Source organism: Pollachius pollachius, assembly GCF_949987615.1.
Source record: "Pollachius pollachius genome assembly, chromosome: 1".
Lineage (NCBI taxonomy): Eukaryota > Metazoa > Chordata > Actinopteri > Gadiformes > Gadidae > Pollachius > Pollachius pollachius.
Window position 1 is genome coordinate 22,020,269 of NC_136934.1, and position 22,243 is coordinate 22,042,511.

The 22,243-nt window shown below is 44.2% G+C and overlaps 2 protein-coding genes across 6 annotated transcripts; one reads left to right on the top strand and one right to left on the bottom strand.

Moving 5' to 3' along the window:
* Nucleotides 1–50: 50 nt before the first annotated feature.
* On the bottom strand, nt 51–4,176 carry LOC307086005 (uncharacterized protein). Its single transcript, XM_079751007.1, is given in 3 exon segments — nt 51–1,805; nt 1,807–1,811; nt 1,815–4,176. Coding segments are annotated over 3 exon segments (354 nt in total). The 5' UTR covers nt 1,995–4,176; the 3' UTR covers nt 51–1,636.
* Nucleotides 4,177–4,947: 771 nt separating this feature from the next.
* On the top strand, nt 4,948–21,042 carry LOC307085900 (endoplasmic reticulum aminopeptidase 1-like). Of its 5 annotated transcripts, none has more exons than XR_013812391.1 (19): nt 4,948–4,982; nt 6,963–7,485; nt 7,613–7,751; nt 7,990–8,124; nt 8,825–8,945; nt 9,865–10,016; nt 11,120–11,233; nt 11,748–11,879; nt 12,854–12,985; nt 13,254–13,337; nt 13,722–13,879; nt 14,191–14,270; nt 16,015–16,198; nt 16,817–16,973; nt 17,462–17,646; nt 18,586–18,747; nt 18,944–19,040; nt 19,723–19,804; nt 20,055–20,194. XR_013812391.1 is itself a non-coding variant. In XM_079750822.1 (19 exons), the coding sequence occupies exons 2-19, from the start codon at nt 6,995–6,997 to the stop codon at nt 20,238–20,240; spliced, it is 2,835 nt and encodes a 944-aa protein (XP_079606948.1). In that variant the 5' UTR covers nt 4,948–4,982; nt 6,963–6,994; the 3' UTR covers nt 20,241–21,042. The 5 variants fall into 5 exon arrangements, 2 of the variants coding, with proteins under 2 accessions (XP_079606948.1, XP_079606949.1); XM_079750822.1 differs by having other exon boundaries at nt 18,944–19,084; nt 20,055–21,042; XM_079750823.1 differs by having other exon boundaries at nt 11,763–11,879; nt 18,944–19,084; nt 20,055–21,042.
* The last annotated feature ends 1,201 nt before the right edge of the window (nt 21,043–22,243 follow it).

Here is a 22,243-nt window from a genome sequence, read left to right on the forward strand (position 1 = left end):
CCAATATCAGTCCAACACCTTCCACCTGTCTCTTTCTCGTTCGCCGTAGCGCACTTCCAGGCGATCACACAGATCCTGCCTGTCCTTTGCTAGCCCTAGCCTTAATGCCTGTCCTTTGCTAGCTCCTTAAAGCCCAAGCACCCCTGCTTAATGATCCTCAGGCTTGCCTTGTTAAAGTGAGGAAGTCCATGTAAGGCTTGGGGGTGGAGCCAGCAGGTTGCCAGACCTACCACTCCCCTCACTCCTCCCTGCAGTCTGCCACAATAAATACATCAATAATTCTAAATCTTTCAAGCAGACTTACATGTTGCACATATGAAGCATTTCTCCAGTGTAACACACATGATTATCTTACTGCAACACCGTTACTACCTGAGATTGTCTTTGGAGCTGGTCCAGCTGAATCTCCATCGTTGCACCCACAGCACTCATCTTCTTCTTATTACAGAAAAATAAATGGAAGTTGAGTATTTGAGCTGCAATGAATTTCACAGCCATAGCCTTGCAAATGCAAATACAGTTTGAATTAGATGTTTGTACTCACCCACCACAGCCTTGTCATACGCCAGTGTCTCAAACCAGTCCTCGGGAGTGCAAACCAAAAAAAGAGTGGAAAGCAAACATTTGTTGTTGCATGTGTCAGTATATACTTCATCTAATAACAAACAATCCACAATGACTATGTCATTATCGTACACAGCAAATTTACTGGGATAGCATGTTTGAGAACGCACTGGTCCCAATAAAGTTGACCTGGCTACTGCTAGTGTCAATCTAACCTGGGACATTTTTTGTGGGTGGAATTTAATGTGAGAATGAGGCATATACAGTTTATCACTTACCATAGGCAAGTCCATGGAAAAGCTGCCTCAGAAGAGGTGTGCTGGTTTCAGGGACTGCCTCTGTGACGTTAAGTGTCTGCACAACTGCACGTTGGTGCTTGCATGGAGCACTGGTCACACCAACTGGACAAGTGAAGCAACTTGCTACAATATCATCCCACTGAAGATACAAATGGGCGTTTTCGTGTGGTGGGGGTTCTCGTTTACGCAGACTGGAACGCCCCCTTCTTCTTCTTCGTCGCCTTTCTTGCTGAACTTTTTTAAAATGTCAAATGTATACTACTGCGACTCCTTAATCTGACTCCGTAACTAAGGAGGCCCCTTGAGCAGTCAAAGTTCTCATAGTCTCATACTCGTAGTGGGGGTTATCTCAGCCATGGTTGAGAAGGAATTGGGGGAAAGGAACTTTGGCTTTGACTCCATGAAGTACGTGCACTGCGACATGGAGGAGAAAGGGATTGTTGCCCGCGATTGTCTCCCGCCGGAGCCCCGCTGCCTTGCGGCGGTGGTGCCTCGGCGCTGCCCCCTGCCTGCTGCCGAGGCGGTGGTGCAGCCTGTTCATCAATGATGATCAGCACACATGTATGGACATACCTTTAATGGGAATTTGTCTTGAAGTGTTCACCCATACCACACAGTTGACATCGATGCACCAACATAGGCACCATATATTGCACATCACATAAGCATGTCATTACGTCTGGCAATGTTATTTTATTTTGGAACTGAAATGATCATGTCTGATCTCAAACAAGCAGTTATAGGTGATGCGTTGAGAGATAAATTAAACACGACTAGAGATGATTTGGGTGAGAGACCAAGTAATAGACCAACCTGTAGCAGAACTGGAGGTCTGGAACGACAGACCGGTCAGCTGCTACAAGGAAGAAGTTGTCCCCCTCTTCCTCCTGTAGGTCATACTTCAGAGTGTCCAGGGCGGATGAAGGGCAATGACCTTGCCTAAACAACTCAGAGCCTCACATTGTCTTTGTATGTCCCTGTTTGTCCCTGTATGCTACCCTTCCATGCTGCACTTACTCTGTAAGCGTTATACCTCCCTGACTGAGGATAGGTTCTTGCTTTCCTCCACGTCAGGGTGGAGGAATTCTGGAAATCCACCAGCCGTTTCTCCACCTCCTCTCTGGTCTCCATTCTCCCTTTGAACTCTGCTCTGTACCCATTTGCACACCCTGCTCGACTCAATCTTGCAGAAAAACGTTCTGTTATTCATAATGTTAGTGAAAGGAAAAGGACAAAGTCACACCGTGTTGTTCTTCGATGTTATTAAAGAAAGTATTAAGTATTACTCTCAACCATAAGTGAATTGTTGAGAGCAATTAATTACTCTCAACCTTTCACTTATTCCTAACCTCAAGCTCTGGCAACTGCTCCGAGTTGCCAGGTGTCTGGCAAATATGGCACCGTTTACCCGTCATACTGATGATAGAGTTGGTCTTTCTAAATACTGTGGGGCAGGTTTTGGGTCAGTCATACTGTCATATTTGCAACATATTTGCGAAAAAAACAAACACTTATTACAACCGAGATACGTGTAAAAGCATCTTCTACACACTTCTACACGCTAATTTGACTTCTACACGCTTAATTGATCCTTAACCTTAGGCTATGTAGGGTCGTCCTCTGCTGAGTAAATCCACTTTCACGAATTTACCTCAGACTGACAATTTGACAGTAGTAACAATAAGTTATTGTTGACAAACCAATAACCATCATTTCATTTACAAGTTTCATTTACAAGTTGTTTCTGGCAAGAAAAGACATTGGGGTGGTGACGTGTGTGACCAACCAATCGAAGCGTGTCTTTTCGGGGTCTTGGCGTGGCCATAGTAGGCTTCATAAATTCGCCTACGGTGAGTGGTAGTTTCATAATTGTTGAGTCAAAATCAACACATATTTACTTGCATGTCACAAGTCAGCTGAATTAATATCACTTACTACAGAGTATGAACCCAAAATAAACGTAGATTAGCCTGATTTGGAGTAGTTAATGTTATCTTTAGATGATTAAAATGTTGTATAAGAGCTTTATCCCCACATCACCCGTAGAATTCCTACAAGGTTGCTAAACACATTTAGTACGTTTACATGCACCAGTTATCCAATTACAGCCATAGTTCGACTATGCTCCTCAATTGGACAACTGCAATTGTCCGAGTATACATGGTGGTGAGAAAATCAGTCAGACTAATGTGTATACATGCATCTTAAAAATCCAATCATAGTCTGACTAATCCAATAATTTGGTTTTCTCGAGTGTCATGTAAACACACTGATTGTGTTAAAACCAGTATGACAAGATCAGAAACTGTTGTTGTGTATAAGTTTTTGAACTGTGAGTTAAACTTTTCAAAGTAAAATGAGCTCTTATTTTATCCACCAGGGCAGCCATATCAAAAAGATTCTACTTCCAACACATTTGATGTAAAATACCACCTACATCACTAACAGCTTCCGTGTTGGGGTCTCCACTGTCTCTAGCAATGTCCCCGATGTTGCCACTGCTATCTGGGTCTGTCTTGTAAGGGAGTTCATGGCTGTGCCCACCAGAGATGAGTGGGGGTCAATTGCAGGTAGGTTTGAGGAGTGGTGGGATTTTCCTCTGCTGTGGAGCACTCGATGGCACACATGTTGTTCTCCTCCAAGCCCCTGCTCACTCAGGATCCCAGTTCTACAGCTACAAGGGAACATTCTCTCTAGTTCTCTTGGCAGTGCTGGGTGGAGGCCCAATATTGTCCCAGGATGATGTTGTCAGGGTCTTCAGAGGAACCAGTGATGGTGGGATTCTGGCCAACTCTGCTTTTGGTGCAGAGCTATGGTCCGGCAACCTCACGCTGCCTGCTGACCTGCCAGCATCAGGCCATCAGCTCACATTCATATCATAGAGAACTTTGTCTCTATTTCTATCAGTGATTATTATGAGGTAATACAGCTTTAACAAGTTATGTCTACACTGCACTACAACGCAATAACAAAAAGCATGTATGTGTAACATTCAACAGCATTATGCATTTAATTATATAAATGCAAAAGGCAAAAACATAAAAAACACCAACAGTTCATTTTCATATTTCATATTTCAGTGAGACAGTAAAGAGGTAAATTATTGTTCTTTAAATAATTAGTCAGAAATAAGTGTCCCCCTTTCTGCTTTTTAAATTATTTCACAATGATTGGGGGCCAACCTTTAATATAATTGTAGATAAGGATAATGCAGTGTCCATTCTACTTCCAGAACATATCATTTATATATAATAGCGGTGTATCCTGCAATATCATCCTACACATTTAGCAGCTAACCAAAATTAAACCTTTTTGTACACAGCAGACAAATGAACAGTTCAAGCTGTTACGTTGTGCTTTGGTAAATAAAGAACATGAAATCACATTTTTGCCCTCATAGAGTGCTTTTATTTTTTTAAGTGTGTGTGTGTTGTGTGTGTGTGTGTGTGTGTGTGTGTGTGTGTGTGTGTGTGTGTGTGTGTGTGTGTGTGTGTGTGACTCCCCCCCCAGTGAACCTATGCTAGTCCAATCTTTCCAAATTGGGCTTCACAGGGCTGGCCTCCTGGATGAACTTGTGAATCGGAAATTTCAGGTCTGCCTTCCGCTGGGGAGACAATCTTTGCAGGGAAGGCTTCTGAGAAAAGCTCATCCTCTGAGGGGGCCGCTTGGGCAGGTGGGGGTAGCCTCGCCAAAGCTTCCAACAGCTGTCTCTCCACCCCACTCCCCCCGGTCCTCGTTGCCTCGGCACTGTATCAAATGGAAACAACATATTTGGTGAAACTAGGCCTACTTCATACCACTAATGCAATAGTTTGTAAAGTTAATTTTAGAGAATTTTAGAGGTTTAGAGAATACGGAAGTCTTGTTTATGACACCGACAATGCACTTCAAACTGTGCGCAGCATCTCAAAAACTATACAACCTTTGAATAAAGTCAATCAAGTTCATAACATAGGCTGTATACACCAGTTGAAAACTGAATAACTTTAAATTCAGAGATGGACCTGTCTCACGAAACGACTTTAGTCTACCTTTGGGGACGCTCCCAGCATGCAGTTCACCTGCAATGAATCGTTTGTTTTCACTTTCACTTTGGGGGAGAAGCCGCCGCTGACACAGGTAAATCCACATTTAGTTATTATAAATGCAAAATATATACAAGTTATACACTATATATTCTTTATCAATTCCCTAAAGCGTGAACGAAACAGGCCTAACATAGTTAGGAATGACTAAAAGTGCACTCTTGATATGTTCTTGAAATGTAGGAAGCACGAGGGTCCTACTAGGGAGGCAGTTATGTTTCCCTCTCATCATAACTGCTGTTTCTAGTGATCTGATCCAACATCGTATTGGATCAATCGAATATGATTCCCTCCCGTGGCGAGGGGGTGGGTTCGAGCTAGGGGTTGTATGACGTCCGACGAGCTGCACTGACCCACACATACCTCTATCCCTGGGTCGGCTTAGCTCAGGAGGAAGAGCAGTTGTCTTGCAACCGATAGGTTGATAGTTCGATCCCCAGCTCCTCCTAGCTGAGGGTTCATGTGTCCCTGGGCAAGACACTTAGCCCTAACTGCTGCTGCTGAGCTGTGTGTCGCTTTGCACGTTTGACTCCGCCGTCAATGTGATCATAACTGTAAGTCGCTTTCGATAAAAGCGTCTGCTAAATGCTCTAATTGTAATTTATATGGTCTTTAAACCACTTCTGTTGTTAACTTTTTTCCGTTTGTTACGGAGTTGGACTTCTCATAGCTATACCTCAGCCTGAACAGCTTTTTTGTTAAAGCGTTTTGAATGCCTTCAAATGTAAATATGTCTCCAAACATATTTAACATAACATGTTATATAATGTTAAACTGCTCAATGAATTCCAAAAGATGTCTGAATCTAGCATGTGTGTTTATTATTATTACTATCCGTTTTAAGGTGGATGTAACATCCAGTTCATCCATTTTTTCAGTCTTGTATGGTGTTGCACATTCCACTGGGAATTAAGTGATTTCCCATTATCTGCTTTTATGTTCAGTTCGGTGCCTTATAATCAGTGCCAGGTAATCAATTTCAGATCATCTTGTCACCAAAATGTCTATTAAACAGACACATGGGTTCTGGAAATCCTCTGCCCACATCCATGTGCAGACAACTACGAACCAAATATCTGGTCTGACATGAGCTGAAAGTAAAGAGACTATCTGACATCTACTAGTCTTGTCCTTTATTAAATATGCTAATGTATGAATTAAAAGCTTAATAAGAAAGTGGGTTACCAATTGCCATAAAATATTGGTTCTTTTACTTTAGGTTGTTCGGATACATTTGATGCATGATAATGAGATCAGCAGTTTCCTCTTTAGCCTCCATTGCGTTGAGGTTTTCGTAAAAGACGTTGATTTCCGGATCTCCCAGTAGTGGACTAGATGCACTAGTGGCTACCTAAGAGCTACTACAGATGTGGCCAACTGCTCTCTGAAGTGGGGTCTTACGTACAGCAGCTACTTGAAAAAAATCTAAGGCAGAATCGTCAGTAAATGGAGGTTCCACTGGCTTGCTTGCTTCTTCATAATAGACATTCAGATCATCCCCATATGGCTCCTTCCCTCCTAGCCTGTAAGTTTTCAATTTTGGCATCTGCTGCAACTATCCATGCTTCCTTTTCCCCTTTTTCCAACCTATATTTTATAATAGTTTCCTCCAACTGTAAGGCATGTATGTCCTTTAAAGCAGCAGATTGAAACTCAAGAGCTGCCTTTGAGCGGATGGCATCCTAGCAGCAGTTAGAGAGCCAGTGAACCTGACCCAGCTCTTCCACTCCTCAGCTGCTCATCTTCATGGATGTTTAATAATACGTTTTTGCTCCGATGTTAAGCTAGGAGGTAAGGAGCTAATGTGACTACTTGTCATAACAGTAAGAAAAGCACTGCGTTGTGTTTTTTTTCAGCAATTGACCCCAGTGTTTCTTTGCCAGAGAAAGGCCCCCCCCTTAGGCTGTTTCTTTTTTCAATGCAGGATCAAACTTTGTGATATTCTGCTGTTGTACCTCACAACCCCAGATTGCTAAAATAAACAGTGTTCTCCTTTTCCTACTGTAACCCGTAGGAGTGGTGTAAACCCAACGTTTCGTCGCCATCATGCTAGCTGTTCCTCTCCTCGTACTCCTCCTGCTGGAGGCCAGCGCTCCCTCCCTCGCGGCACAGCTACCGGGCAGCGACGCTGTCGGGACGCCTCCCCCGGCCGGCCAAGCCTTCCCCTGGGAACGCATGAGGCTCCCCCAGACAGTGGTTCCCCTTCACTACAACCTCACCATCCACCCCGACATGAACACACTCCACTTCACCGGCGTGGTCCACATCGACCTGGAGGTCCTAGAAAACACCACGACCATCGTCCTCCACAGCAGTGAGCTGCTCATCTCCAAGGTGACGCTCCTGGTGCCAGGGGCACCTCCGACCCCCCTGCGCTTCCTAGAGCACCCTGCTTCTGAACAGTTAGCTCTTCTTTCCGACCGGGTCCTCGTCCAAGGCAGGATGTATGACGTTCTGCTGGAGTTTTCCGCCAACTTGTCAGATAACTATCAAGGCTTCTATAAGAGCAGTTACCGTGCGAGCAGTGGGGAGATCAGGTAGGTGACTATCAGTCTATGTTGTGGATATACAACACTTCCGTGGTGATGTTGACCAAATATGTAGATTAAAGAAGGGCTTCAGCTGTACAACTGAAGTACTAACAGCTTGACCTCTATTCCCCAGGTACGTGGCCTCCACCCAGTTCGAGGCCACCAGCGCCCGGGCAGCCTTCCCATGCTTTGACGAGCCGGCGTTCAAAGCTAACTTCACAATTCAGATCGTACGAGAGCCACGCCATATCGCCATATCCAACATGCCCAAGGTACATGAGGGTCAGACCTGCTATTGTGTCCACTGTCTGGTTGCTGTGATGATGTTATTGCTGTGGCCACGGTGGGACCTTGGGGAAAGTGTTACTCTGGTGTTTGTGGACGTTTGTGGTGATGATGGCAGCATATCACACCGCTTTGATGACTGTGTTGTTGCAGTGATTGTGTTGTTCCACTCGAGACGTTCTCCTCAAGGTTGTACTTCTCTCACTGCTCCTCTTCCTCTCCAAGATAAACACAGTAGAGTTGGCCGGGGGCTTGCTGAAGGACTACTTTGACACCAGTGTGAGGATGAGCACATACCTGGTCGCCTTCATCGTGTCCGACTTCCTGTCTGTCAGCAAGACCACCCAACACGGGGTCAAGGTGAGCTGGAGGGGGTTACGGGATGACTGAGGAATCTTTAAATGGACATACAATTAACTCTCTAACCAAGTAGCCATCCCATTGGCTATCAAACCAATTAGTCATACAATGGAGGATCTGATTGGGTGGTTGAGTGTTTCAATGACGCATCTTGTCTGTTGTGATTTAGTCATACCGCCCCTTTTATTTATTGATGTGTTAACTGAAAGGAAAAGGACATTGATGCACTGAAATTACTTGAGGTTACAATGAATTTGATGAAGCACAGTTTGCTGATGCTAAATGGACACCTTGATAACACTTAACCTCTTCATCGCTAAGTCTGCGGCTCAGGTTTTTTACGAATATAACCTACCCAAAGTGAACAGAGTGTGAAGCTGCTTTCACACCGCCACGCTGCAACTCGCTGCCTCCATTCATTTCAATGAGGGAAGGGCGGCAGAGGGGAGGCGGTTACAAAAGTGGCTGAAAAACAGAAAGCGGTTGCCGCCCACGTGAACGCGCACAGATTTTGCCCTACCGCTCAGCTTTCCCCGTGTCAAAACTTTCGGCGGCAGCAGCAGCCGCTTTTGAAAACGCCTGGCCCTTCACACCTCCGCACTGAACCCTCCGGCAGCGTGGCGGTTATAAGGGCGGTTGCCGCGCGGCGGTGTGCAAGCACCTTCAGTGTGTGAACATTTGAAAATGTGGCATCCCTCAGATTTCCGTTTACGCGTCACCAGAGAAGATTGACCAGACCTCCTTCGCATTGGACGCTGCGGTCAAGCTGCTGGACTTCTACGATGACTTCTTCGACATCCCCTACCCGCTGCCGAAGCAGGGTATGTGGTCTGGTCCCTCGTCATGATTGGTGTACAACCCTTTGCCATCATTATAAATGAATTCATAGAACTACAAATACGAACCTTGTGGTAAAAGGGCAAAGACAACTTTATATGGGTGTGAAATAACGCAATAGTAATATGGTTTATAATATATATAACAGCTTTGGACTATTTAAAGATATATCCTGCTCTAAAACGTAACAAAAATTCATATCAACAAAATCTATCATGTATTTGGAAGATGTTGGAAAATGACAATAGTACAATAATTCTGTAATGGTTTATGATTTGCTTGATGATTACTCGAGTCCCCCTCTGCACCCCTAGTCTCAAGATCTGTATGTTTAGGGAGAATCTTTTTTTTTACATTTATTGAGAAAAGATGAGTTCAAGTGAGATGTTATGAAGCCCTTGTCTATATCCCACAATATATGTGGAACAGAAAACGAGGCACTAATAAAAACAATCTTTCATCTGCAATTAAAAATGTTCATTCTGTGAGAGACTGTAAAAACGCCATCTAGAGGCTCCTTGTGTCTCTGAACACAGAATAGTTCACAAAGTAGCACACTATGTTCAGAAAGACCAAAATTAAAGTTTACACCCCTAAGATGTCTTTAGGAATCAAGAATCTGTTGTGAATGAAACTCCATCCATCGGACACCACCTACTCCTTAGCCATGCGTGGCAGAGTCCTTGTTGGGACTCCTTCTATTATCACTTTAAGTAGGAATAATTATATTCATTGTATTGAGTGAGTGCTAAAATCATAGTCCCATTTAGTCTTTTCCCTTTTTTCCCCTCTTCAAACAAGTTAAAGCCAGCACAGTCGTAGTTGTATGTCTAGAGCAGAGTAGAGGAGATGCAAATGTACTCGAATCGATCCAAATAGATGTTGTGTTGTTGATCCCTGCAGACCTGGTGGCCATCCCAGACTTCCAGTCGGGGGCGATGGAGAACTGGGGTCTGACCACCTACAGGGAGGCAGGCCTTCTCTTCCAACCCAAGTCCTCAGCCTCCGACAAGCTGGGCATCACCATGGTGATCGCTCACGAATTGGCCCACCAGGTAACCTTTCACCTGGATCACTTGATAGGGATATGGAGATAAAAATGAAAAAAAAATACTATTTTAAATGTACAATATGCAAGATTTGTTATTTTATGCTAGCTCCAGGCTACACTTTGATGAGGTAAGACATGAGATTCCTGTACGTTGCGGCAGAGTCAAAACAATGAACAAAGATCCCTGTAGTCTTTATGTGAGAGTCTACCTGAAATAGGTTTCAGCACCTTTTTAAAAGGATAAATATATTCCTGGCTCAGGTACATAATACGGAGCAGTATTATGTATGTGTGTTTATGTGTGTGTGTGTCTGTGTGTGTGTGTGTGTGTGTGTGTGTGTGTGTGTGTGTGTGTGTGTGAAGCTAGTATAGGAGATGTTTTTTTTAGTTAGCAAGAACTTCAGGTTTCATGTACCAAAGAGCCATGGCATGATGGTGCTTCATGCTGCATCACATGCTGACACAGACACATTAATTACCACTTCAGATGGCTGTAGATCAGCCTGATCAGGGTTTGATTTGATGGAGAATGCATTGTCTCTACAATCCAAAACCCATTGATCCACATACTCAGCTACAATGGTAGTCATTCAGCTAATGATTTTAGCTGAATGTCTTCTCTTTTTACTTTTTAATTGATATTTTTACTTGAACTATTAATATGATCACATTTCTAAAGCTCTGCTGTGTAACTTCTTCACTTTTCGTTTTTACTTTTGTTCAAGTAGCATTGAAGTTACTAAATGTCTAGATTCAAAGTAGTATATCAATGACTCGATAAACCCAGGGAATCTCTCAAATTGAATTTGGCCTTTGCCGACCAATGATGATTACTACTTAATAACGAGAGGATGTGATATTAAACGCATTCCTGACAAATATTTAGCAATGGGGAAAACAAAATGTGTTTTAATTTTATTAGAATCATAGCAAATACAGTACATCTCGATACTATATGGATTATAGACAAGATATATATAAGACATGATAGCTTGTAGTTCTTTTCATCTGTGTGTAAATTAACAATTTATCACTTAAAGAAGATCAAAATGAGTTTGCCATATCCAGGGGTGAGATGGCTAACTGGGTGTTCCTGTTGGTGTCTAGTGGTTTGGGAACCTGGTCACCATGGAGTGGTGGAACGACCTGTGGCTCAAAGAGGGCTTCGCCAAGTTCATGGAGTTTGTCTCGGTGGACATCACCTACCCCGAGCTTCAAGTGGTGAGAGCTCCTGAGACATGTAGTACTCAACCCTTCTACACCTTCTGTACATCTGGCACCTTCTATACACCTTGTACCTTCTATACACCTGGCGCCTTTTATACACCTTGTACCTTCTATACACCTGGCGCCTTCTCTACACTTGGCACCTTCTCTCCACCTGGTACTGGGTGGCATTAGTTCAGGAGGTAGAGTAAGTTGACTGGTAACCCGAAGGTTGCTAGTTCGATCCCCGACTTCTCCTAGCTGAATGTCGAGGTGTCTCTGAGCAAGAAACCTCACCCTGACTGCTCCGGACGAACTGGCTGCCTGCATGGTTGAATCCGCAGTCAATGTGTGAATGATTGGTTGTAAGTTGCTTTGGATAAAAGTGTCACCAAAATCCCCTCAATGTAAATCCCCTAAATGGTACCTTCTACACACCTGCCACACTCTCATCAGGCAGGAAACAAATTTCACTTCCCTAACCCTCCACCTTTCTGACCTCTTCATTGACTTGTCCCTCCTCTCATAGGATGACTTCTTTCAGGGCAAATGCTTCAAAGCCATGGAGGTCGACTCTCTCAGCTCCTCCCATCCCGTCTCCACCCCGGTGGAAACCCCCTCCCAGATCTGGGAGATGTTTGATGACGTCTCGTACAGCAAGGTGCCGTCCTTTTTTAACCCTTATCGAAGGGTTCCAACATACAACAGAATGTACCACATTTATATAACGGAATATATAACACAATGTAAACCATTAATATAACATAACATACAACAGAATGTACCACATTTATAAAACACAACATACAACAGAATTTACCACATTTATATAACGGAATATAAAACACAATGTTAAACATTAATATAACAGAACATACAACACAATGTATAACATTCATATATAATGTGGATGTTAATGGATGTTTCAGAATGTTGGTCATGGGGTTAAGCCAATTAAGATTGAGGGACTTCATTTTTAGATCAAGTCAATCATCAACGCAGGCTTGGCCGCTGGCAGCCCGGCCGCGGGCTTCGCAGCCCGGCCGAGGGCTACTGAAACGCCAATATAAGCGAACAGTGCCGCACTGTACCGCAACGAACAGTAGCGCACCGCTCGGTGGAAACGAGGCATACGACTGAGCGGGTTCGTTGGTTCTCGTAGCCTAGACTTGAGGGGATAAACCCCTCCCTCCGGGCTGCTCCACAGCCAGGGCTTCAGCTTATTGGTTCATAGCGCAGCCATGAGCTATGAACAGATCTAGGTGGGATCCAGATCCCTTAGCTAGTCACACCCACTCAGAGGAGGACTTTCCTCCTCTCTCCCATTGAACCCCATGTTATTCACCGGCCGCCAACATTTGTCAGGGAAATGAATGGGAGTCAATGGAGGCTGAGGGAGGAACGTGAAGTCCTCCCTGAAGTAATTATCAATAGGCGATAGGGAGAGCTAATGTCCCTTTACCGAGGGAAACAAACATTACATATACAAAGGCATTAAAGTAGTCATATTGAAGGGCATTCATTCATTACAGTAGTCTGGGCAATCTACATTTATTGTTCTCAACAATGTTAAGGAGGATCTTCCTCCCTCTCCTCACGGGAGAAGCCTCCACTGGTCTGTGTGTGTGAACGCAGGGGGCCTGCATCCTGAACATGCTGCGGGACTTCCTGACCCCAGAGGCCTTCAATGAGGGCATCATCCGCTACCTCCGTCGCTACAGCTACCAGAACACCGTCAACAGCCACCTCTGGCAGAGCCTCTCCAACGTGAGTAGGCGTCCCCACCGTCCTCATGTGTGTGTGTCTTCCAATTATTATTTTGTCCTGTTCGTACTCTCAAACAAATATCATGATCAAATTACAGTTTATACTTCTTTTTTTTATGATGATCAATCAAATGAGAATTCTGTGAGGCTTTCTTTGTTTTACGTTGTAAGGCAACAGGATTTCTGGACGTAGAGGTCAATCGTAGCCAAAACAACGTGTCCTAATGTGGTTACATGCGAGTCAAGGAGTTGTGTGTCCCCCCCAACAGGTGTGTCAGTCCGACCAGTTCGAGGTGGGCGGAGTCCAGCAGAAGGCCTTCTGCTCCGAGGGGAAGCTGCGACCCGGGGGCTTTGTAAGTACCGACGTACCTCCATTCTCTGACAACTTTAGCAGCCAGGGAGGTAGAGCGCTTGCCCCCCCATGCTGGGAATATCCATAATCCTCTGCTGAATATGCCTCAAGATCAACGGTATTTCCTGTTCCTCCCGTTTTCTCGTTTGGCTGCTTTGGCCGGGATTTTGAAAATCGTGGAATGAACCTGTGTTTACGTACTGACACGGACGGTGGCAAAATGTCACAAAACTTTCCGTTGTACAACAAATGTCCGGCAGGCTTTGCATTGTCTGACTTCTTGAATATAAAATATATTATAATATAATACAAAAAAGAAACATGGGATTTTACTATAGAATTGTAATGATTGTGATCTTTTGAATGCGTGTGTACGTGTGTGTAGAAATGGTACACAGACGACGAGCTGGACGTGGGCACCATCATGGACACCTGGACGCTGCAGGAGGGCTTCCCATTGGTCACGGTGGAGGTGAAAGGTCGCGAGGTCAGGCTCCATCAGGAACGCTACCTCAAGATGGACGGTCCCGCCCTCAGCGACGGGTAAAGTCTACAGAGCTCACCCAGGGAACCCCTGCTCGGGCAGGGCCATTATGTCCAATAAAAACGTGCAGGCTGTTCAGAGAGACGATCCTCCGGTATTTTCAGTCAACCAAGGTGTAATAAATGAATGGGGGTCAAACATCGATCAATCGATCTACAGAAAATGATTCTGATCTAATTAGATATTTGACTAATTGAGGACATTGTTAATGTATATTCTCCTACCTTTAGTTCATGGTGTGTTAAAAAAGATGATTCTTACTGTCATGGTCACCAAGGTCTTCATCAGCATTAATGCTGTGCGTCGATAGGTTCCTGTGGAAGATCCCGTTGACCTACAAAACCAGCCACTCAAACACCATCCAACGCTTTCTGCTGGAGAACAAAACTGGTGAGAACCCTGTCACTTTTGAGGTCAATGCCCAACCCATTTCATATTGTGCCACCAAACTGAGAATGATACAGAGTCTAAGTAATCAACTGAATTTATCAACTGAATGAATTATTGCTATCTTAGAAACACATTTAACCTCAACAACGAAGAAGACTAATAAGGTTAACTGAAATCTGATCCATATAAGGTCATATGGATGTTGGGGCGTGCATTATGTTTAGTAAACAAAAACTGTGACTTTAGATAGGCTGTGAAATATATTTATTCAGACCTATGCTTTTAGGGGCGACTAACGTTCCCAGATTCAAACTTACTTGATTTGGGCAACTAAAGTTGGGTTCATGACACCAAGTTTCTCATTATGCACATTTAATTAGATACAATAAAAGTATCCAGTAAAAAGAGGTCGAAAAACGGAATTATTACAGTTTTTCTCGATTGTATACGCTCAAAAAAATGGAACTATGCACACAATTTTGAAAATTTTATGCTTATGTATCAACTACAAGACTCCAGACTGCTAAACTCCAAACATAATTCCACTATTTTCACTTTTTTGCTAAACTCTGAGCACAAATGTCATCATTTAGCACACTTGGTTCACCTGGATCACACAAAACACAACAACGTATTACCAATAAGTCTTACTCACTTCTCACCTGTTCAAACTCAACTGGCAAAACACTTCAATCATGTGTCAGAGCATAAAAGAGACTCTGTGAGCTCTACTGTGTTGTAAATATGGTCCTTTGGCCTGATCAGGATTGGAGGTGGGATACATACTGATTTACATGTAGATCTGTTTCACCTCATTTATATTCTTATTTTTATTTTTGGTTGGCCTACGAAAAGCTTTTTATGCAGTCAGTTCAGCTGAACATTTTACTGTATTAGAGTAAAAAACGATATATTTGCTTTGTTACCTTTTTGTACTTGGACTGATTTCATCATAACATCCCCCGAAAGATAGTCTGAACATTTTCTTACCGTAGGGTTTTTCATTTTACTTATCAGTGCAATAACTGTACTGTAATTTACCCAAATAGGTAACATTGGTGTATTGTCAGAACAATGTTGCAGCATCAACTATAGATGTACAGAATGACTCTGGGAAGCTGGGATTGTGAGTTTTGCCCATTGGAGCTCATTGGATAGACAAATATGCATTGTATCCTATTCTGATACGATTGTGTCAATGCAATATTTATATGATATATTCACAGTACTGTATTACAATATGGCAACCGTCTTTATACTATATTTACCACCTAATTGCAACTTTAAAAAAGAAAGCTATTTCTAAACAATTTTATACATTGGAATATGTAACATGGCCTCATGAAACAAAACATATGTAAATAGTATTTTGATGGAAGTGTTTTGAATTGATCACACCTGTGTTTAATTGATGCTGTCTAAGAGATATTCATTTGATAGCTGTGTTTACTGTTTAGTGGAAAAAAACAGTTTTGAGAAGAACTTTTGACAAAATGTTTAACTCTTCTCAGGTTTGTGTTTTGAGAAATTGAGCTATAGTTTCAGAAAACATGTTTAAACTATTGAGGAAAAACTGTATTGTTATTATTTATGGGCTATTTCAAATCAAAATGGCTAATAGATCGGGACACGATTCGGGACCACTGACCGAGAACCACTGGTACATGGGCCCAACCATGGCTTCAGTCACGCTGACCCATTGCTTTCATGTCTTAGTGGGTCCAACGTGTACCTGTCCCTGCAGACGTCCTGTACCTGGAGGAGGAGGTGGACTGGGTCAAGTTCAACGTGGACATGAGCGGCTACTACATGGTGCACTACCAGGGGCAGGGCTGGAGCGGCCTGACCCACCTGCTGCAGACCAACCACACGGCCCTGAGCAGCAGTGACCGCGCCAGCCTCATCAACAATGTCTTCCAGCTGGTCAGGTCAGGGCTCCCCTTTTATCACATTTACACTTCCATTTAGGGCATTTAGCAGACGCTTTAATCCAAATCAATTTACAAAGGTTCATTCACATACATTCACACACCGACGGCGGTGACATCCACACAAGGCCACAGCCAGCTCGTTAGGTCTCTTGCTTGGGGACACCTCGACCCTCAGATAGGAGGGGCCGGTGATCGAACTAGCATCATTCCGGTTACCAGACAACCTGCTCTACCTCCTAAACTAAGCTAAACTGGGATGGCAACAGATTATTATTTATTAATAGATTATCTGCTATAATAATTGCTATGTGGTCTCTCTTGCAAATGAGATGCCTCTCTGAGACTCACCTGAATAAATAAAAGGAGAACTTTAAGTACTTACATTTTGTAAATTTACATTTACATTTAGGGCATTTAGCAGACGCTTTTATCCAAAGCGACTTACAATAAGTGCATTTGTTACAATAAGTACATTTGTCATATACAAAATGTATGTTGTAAATGTACAGCGTCAAAATAACAACATTGATTAATCTCCTCTCACCACGCGGGACTTGGTTAAAGGTGTTGTTACCATCCCATGTGTGTGTGTGTGTGTGTGTGTGTGTGTCCCAGTGTGGGCAAGGTGCCGCTGGACACGGCCCTGGAGCTGTCCCTGTACCTGTCCCGGGAGATGAAGACCTTGGCGGTCAACCAGGGCCTCAGCGAGCTGGTGCCCATCTACAAGCTGATGGAGAGGAGGGACATGAAGACGCTGGAGAATCAGATGAAGGTTCGCCCGATGCCAACCGTGTATAAGCCCCCACACAGTCCCCCAAAAGTTCTGATTCGTATTGTTTGCGGAACAGAATAGTAAGAAATATGCAATTAGTGAAAATACTGTGGCAAAACCCACCCTCTCCCTCGCTGCAACATACCTCCAGCAGCTCTCTTGTGCCTTGTTTCACTGCACATAACGATAACCCTATGCTTGAGAAATGTACATTTGAGAAATTACATTTTCAGAGGAATGTAATTAAGAAATATATGATTTTGTTTTCATTTTCGTTTCTTGAACCGGTTCAAATCCCTGGTACATACTTTCCGTCAGTAAGGGCTACACAAACAGTATTGACTTCATTTGGACATCCTGTTGCTGCTGGTTCTGTTCTCTACGGGGAACATCCACTGCATGTTGGGGCTGTGTGGACCGGAGGGGAGCGGCGCTGGACTGAACTAATAATGGCTTCAGTTAAAGTGGGTGAAATGTGTTCCTCTCAGGGCTACATCGTGGAGCTGTTACAGACCCTCATCGACCAGCAGACGTGGAGCGACTCCGGGTCGGTCTCTGAGAGGGTGCTGAGGAGCTACCTGCTGATGTTCGCCTGCGTGCGCAACCATCCGCCCTGCGTGGAAAAGGCCAGCAGGCTCTTCCACAGCTGGAAGGTCCTGGACGGCAACATGAGGTCAGTCTCCCCTTACCTGGTCTCCAACCCTGAACCCCTCTCTTTTGTCCCGATGTAAGGGCTATCTGGAAGGTAATCTGGAAGGTAATCTGTAAGGAAGGTCCACCCGTAACTTATTAGTGAGGGAACCTCACTTGCACCTGCCACTCTATGAGAACATTTCGATTTAAGACCAATCCAGACTATTTCTGACCCATCATGGCACCTCTTCTAGGCTTGGGCTGTCGTTTTCTTTCAGACCTTCCTCACTCTGTGTGGATGATGGTTTAAGCTGCCGCACCTGGCCGAGTCTGTTGCACACCTGTTTCACATTGAGTCATCAGTGTGCAACAGGTTAAACCAGGCATCACCACACACACTCAGGGAGATCTCCTGCATGGCAACATGGCGCATTAGGCTATTATGTACAAACTTCTACCATGAAATGGCTTCCTTTGTCTGGAGGAGCCCAGTAAGGTCCCCTAGGTGGCGTATAGCATTAGACATGGGTGGATGGTTGAACCTGTGCACACTGAGCAACAGTGCAGCCTCACCCAGCCCCAGAGTCCAATCAGTCTGACTCGGGCCAGGTGAGGCTGCTTAAAGCAACCCCCTCATCCACACAGACTGCCACAGCCACATACTTGTGTAGCCTGTACAACCCGATTGTGAGTGCCCTTCTAGGTTAAACAGCAGTTGGCACCCTCTAAGGGAAACTCTGTGTTACCGTGGGTGTTCTCAGCAGGACATCCACCCGTGTGAAAATGGACACACCGTTGAAATTATTACGTTGCTTATTATAGCTGCATATTACAGTATATTATGAATACATTTTTGAATCTCTGCAGACGAGGTTCCCCACAGGTTCAGGAATGAATGAACAGTCTTGTTAATGTTTGTCTTCTGCTCAACCCTAGTCCTTGCAAGATGTCAAGGTCTTCTGTGTTCATCCCTCCTCAGTCTCCCCAGTGATGTCAGCCTGTGCGTGTTTGCTATTGGAGCCCGCACTCCAGAGGGGTGGGACTTCCTGTATGAGATGTACGGCCGTTCCCCGGACACGTCAGTCAAGAGACGCATAAAGATGGCGCTCTCCATCAGCCCTCTGACGGACAAACTCCACATGTGGGTCCGCGTTATAGACGGTCAGATTGGCAGTAAAACACTGTTCTGGGCAATTCAGTTGTCTTCTTCCTTCCATTGCCTTTCAATTTCTCTGGTCTTTCAATGTCTCCCTTCCCATTGATGAGCTCTCACTCATGCATTTTGTTTTTTGTTCTCTCTCTCTCGCTCTCTCTCTCTCTCTCTCTCTCTCTCTCAGACTGCTGGAGGAGAGTTTTCGTGGGGAGGTTCTGAAGACCCAGGATCTTCCCCATGTGGTGATCGCTGTTAGCATGAACCCCCATGGCTACAAGCTGGTATGGGACTTCCTCCGGGCAAACTGGCCGGCCCTGATAAAAAAGTCAGTCTGCCTCTCGTATCATGTCATTCACATGTGTTAGAAAGTGTTGACGTGGCATGGTGGCTTAATGGTTGGCACAAATCACATCACTGCAACAACAGGGGTGGAAGCCAACTGGAATCCGACTGGGGTCTTTCTGTGTGGGGATTATCAGTACACATACCGAAAAGCTTTGCTTTTCCAAAGTGCAGGGCCCATAGTTCAGACCTCTCAGAAAGACGGTCCATCTCAATGGGTAATCCTTCAACACAATTGACCTGTTTAATATACTTTTATTTGGCCGGATGCACAAAACATTGGCTTTTAGCATTGTTCAATGCACTGGCATGTTTTTGACGACTTCTTAAACATCCAAATGTGGAAAACTGTTATATATTAATAAAATAATAATCATATTAGCTTATAACCCTGCCACCATAAGCGTTAACTAGCTTCTAAAAGAGGATTGTATCATCTTATAAACACTTTCCATCAGTGATCTACAGTTGTTGAGTGATAATATTCAACAGGTTTTAATAATCTGATATGTGCAGTAAATTACTTTATACATTTACTTTTGAAGTGAATTAATTTTAAGTGAATATCTTTGTGCGTGTGTGTGTGTGTGTGTGTGTGTTTGTTTTGTATTGTCTGAGAAGGTTTGGGGAAGGCTCAAACTCCATAGCTGACATGGTGACTGGAGTAACTGACCAGTACTCCACCCCACAAATGCTGAAAGAGGTGAGAACACACACACACACACACACACACACACACAAAATAAGTAAACAGATTTTTAAACAATGTCTGGTGAACACACCTCCTATTTTGTCTACTACTATTGTGTCTTAACAAACCTTCAAAAGTAGCAATTAACGTTTTCAACGTTTGTCAGAATTCACATTTATCAAGGTTAATCCTTTAAAATCATTAGCATGGACTCGTCTGCACAATGCAATTGTTCTTTCCTTCTTCACACCTAATACCTCAGGTTCAGGAGTTCTTTGGCTCCCTGACCAAGGAGATGGGCTCAGAGCTGAGGTGCATCCAGCAAGCGTACGAGACCATTGAGTTGAATATCCGATGGATGGACAAACACCTGCCCCTGCTGCAGGCCTGGCTGGACAAACACACGAGCACAGGCAACACGCAACATACTCCACACGAGGATCTTTAGGTCCATCCGTTAACACTGGCAATGGAAGTGGGTTGCCCACTGTGAAGACTACTGTCTAAATAGACTTTCCCAAAACATCCAACACTTATTGTCCAGCTTCATTAACAACTTATTTAGGTGTCCCACAAAGGACCGTCTGAGTTGCCCCCCTTTTTTTTCTTTTTTTTTAAACTCAGGATTCTTAGTTTAAAGTCTGAATTATGAGTTTGAAGCCAGAATTCAGAGATTAAAGTCAGAAATTTGAGAATAAAGTCAGAAAAGAGGAAAAGAGCTTGAACGGAAGTAACAGGGTTGTTCGGTTAGGTTGAATCTTGTCAGCAAATTTCGCCTCCCGTAACTTGTTTGAGCTTGACCATGCAAACCGCAACGTTAACTCGGATGAGTAAAAACCAACACAACCCTTGAATATTTGCCCTTCTCCAGAGGAGGCGGGGCTTACCTCCTGAGCGCCAACCTTTATTTCCACCACTTCATTCTCATCAACCATAAAGATAACCACCACTGCAACTCTTTACCTGTTGTGGAAGTACCAGAGATGTCAGAGAAGCCAACCCAGAGAACATGTCTGGGTTCATCACATCCAACGGAGGCGCACACAGCTCGGTGAACTTAACCGTCTTCTCCAGGAGCTCCGTCTGGATGACTGCCACTTCCAGCGCTCCTTGAGGCTGACTCTGGCCCAGTTTGATGACCTGCTAGCTGGGAGCGGTGACAGGATTTCTCACGGGCACACCAACTACAGGCGTCCCATCCCAGCTGCGAAGCGCCTCTCCGTCTGTCTCGGAATTATTTACAAATAATAAAACAAATAATTTGTTGATGGCCTCGCTGTTTTTTTTTTAATAACTGTAGCCTATTAGGCTACCCTTTTGATTAGTCTTGAGTGATTTCGTATACAATATGACAGCCTTGTTTCTCACCCTTAGAAAAATACCTTCTTCAAAAAGAACGCTTGTTTCTCTATAAGTGTATCCTTCTTGAATAGCTGGTGTTAAATTTTTTCTCTTTCTCAAGAAATTTGTGATGTCGAATTGAGATGTCATGTTTTTTTTAAACCCCTCTTGGAGAAATTTGTAAAAATAACATTTCGATATATAACAATAGCAACTGTAAAATCACCCTTCGGGGAGGGGGCGTGTTGTGTGGGGAGGGGCGCTCAGTGGGTTTTCCCCAAGGAAGTGTTCTCCTGGACACAGTATGACAGGTTGTGTGGTACACCCTTTGGTCTGCCTTGTCTGGAGTACACATGCTCCTTTCTGGAGCTCTTTGGGGAACTGCCAGCTCCAAGGGTTCTCCTACCATCATAAGCTGCCTTTCTCCGGGACACCGCTGTCGGTTGGACACCTAGGGTAGCACTAGTTTGAAGGAAGCCCCTTGGTCTTGCACAAACGCTAGATTGCACTTGATTGTTTTACCCTAAGGAAAACAATGCTGACTGTCAGTGTGGCGCTTCCCAAATGTTTCCACAAACGATTTCACTGGAGCAGTGAAGGTTGTATCCTCATGCAGCTTGCGCTTCAGGGCCCCAAAAATGTCTTCAAGCTGCTTCTCCAGGAACGCTTTCCCCTCAACTTCCTCTGATGTACCTAGACAAATTGAATAGCAAACAAATAAAAAGCTGCCTGTGTCAGTGCAAATGGAAACAAGTGGTTCAATGAACAGGCTTTGGAGGGTGAACTTACTAGCTCCTGCTTCCTCAGCTGGATAGGACTGGGGGCTGTCTGTATATAATGTAGCGGGCCAGTGGGTGTGGGGTTTCCACGCCACCAAGTTAAATAGACAAAACGACCCAACACAGAGAGCAGTTCACATTTAAAATTTACCTAGTAAACCAAAATCAGGGTGGGAAAAGGGTCATCCACCTCCTTTATGCTACAGCCCAATATCAGTCCAACACCTTCCACCTGTCTCTTTCTCGTGGGCCGTAGCGCGCTTCCAGGCGATCACACAGATCCTGCCTGTCCTTTGCTAGCCCTAGCCTTCATGCCTGTCCTTTGCTAGCT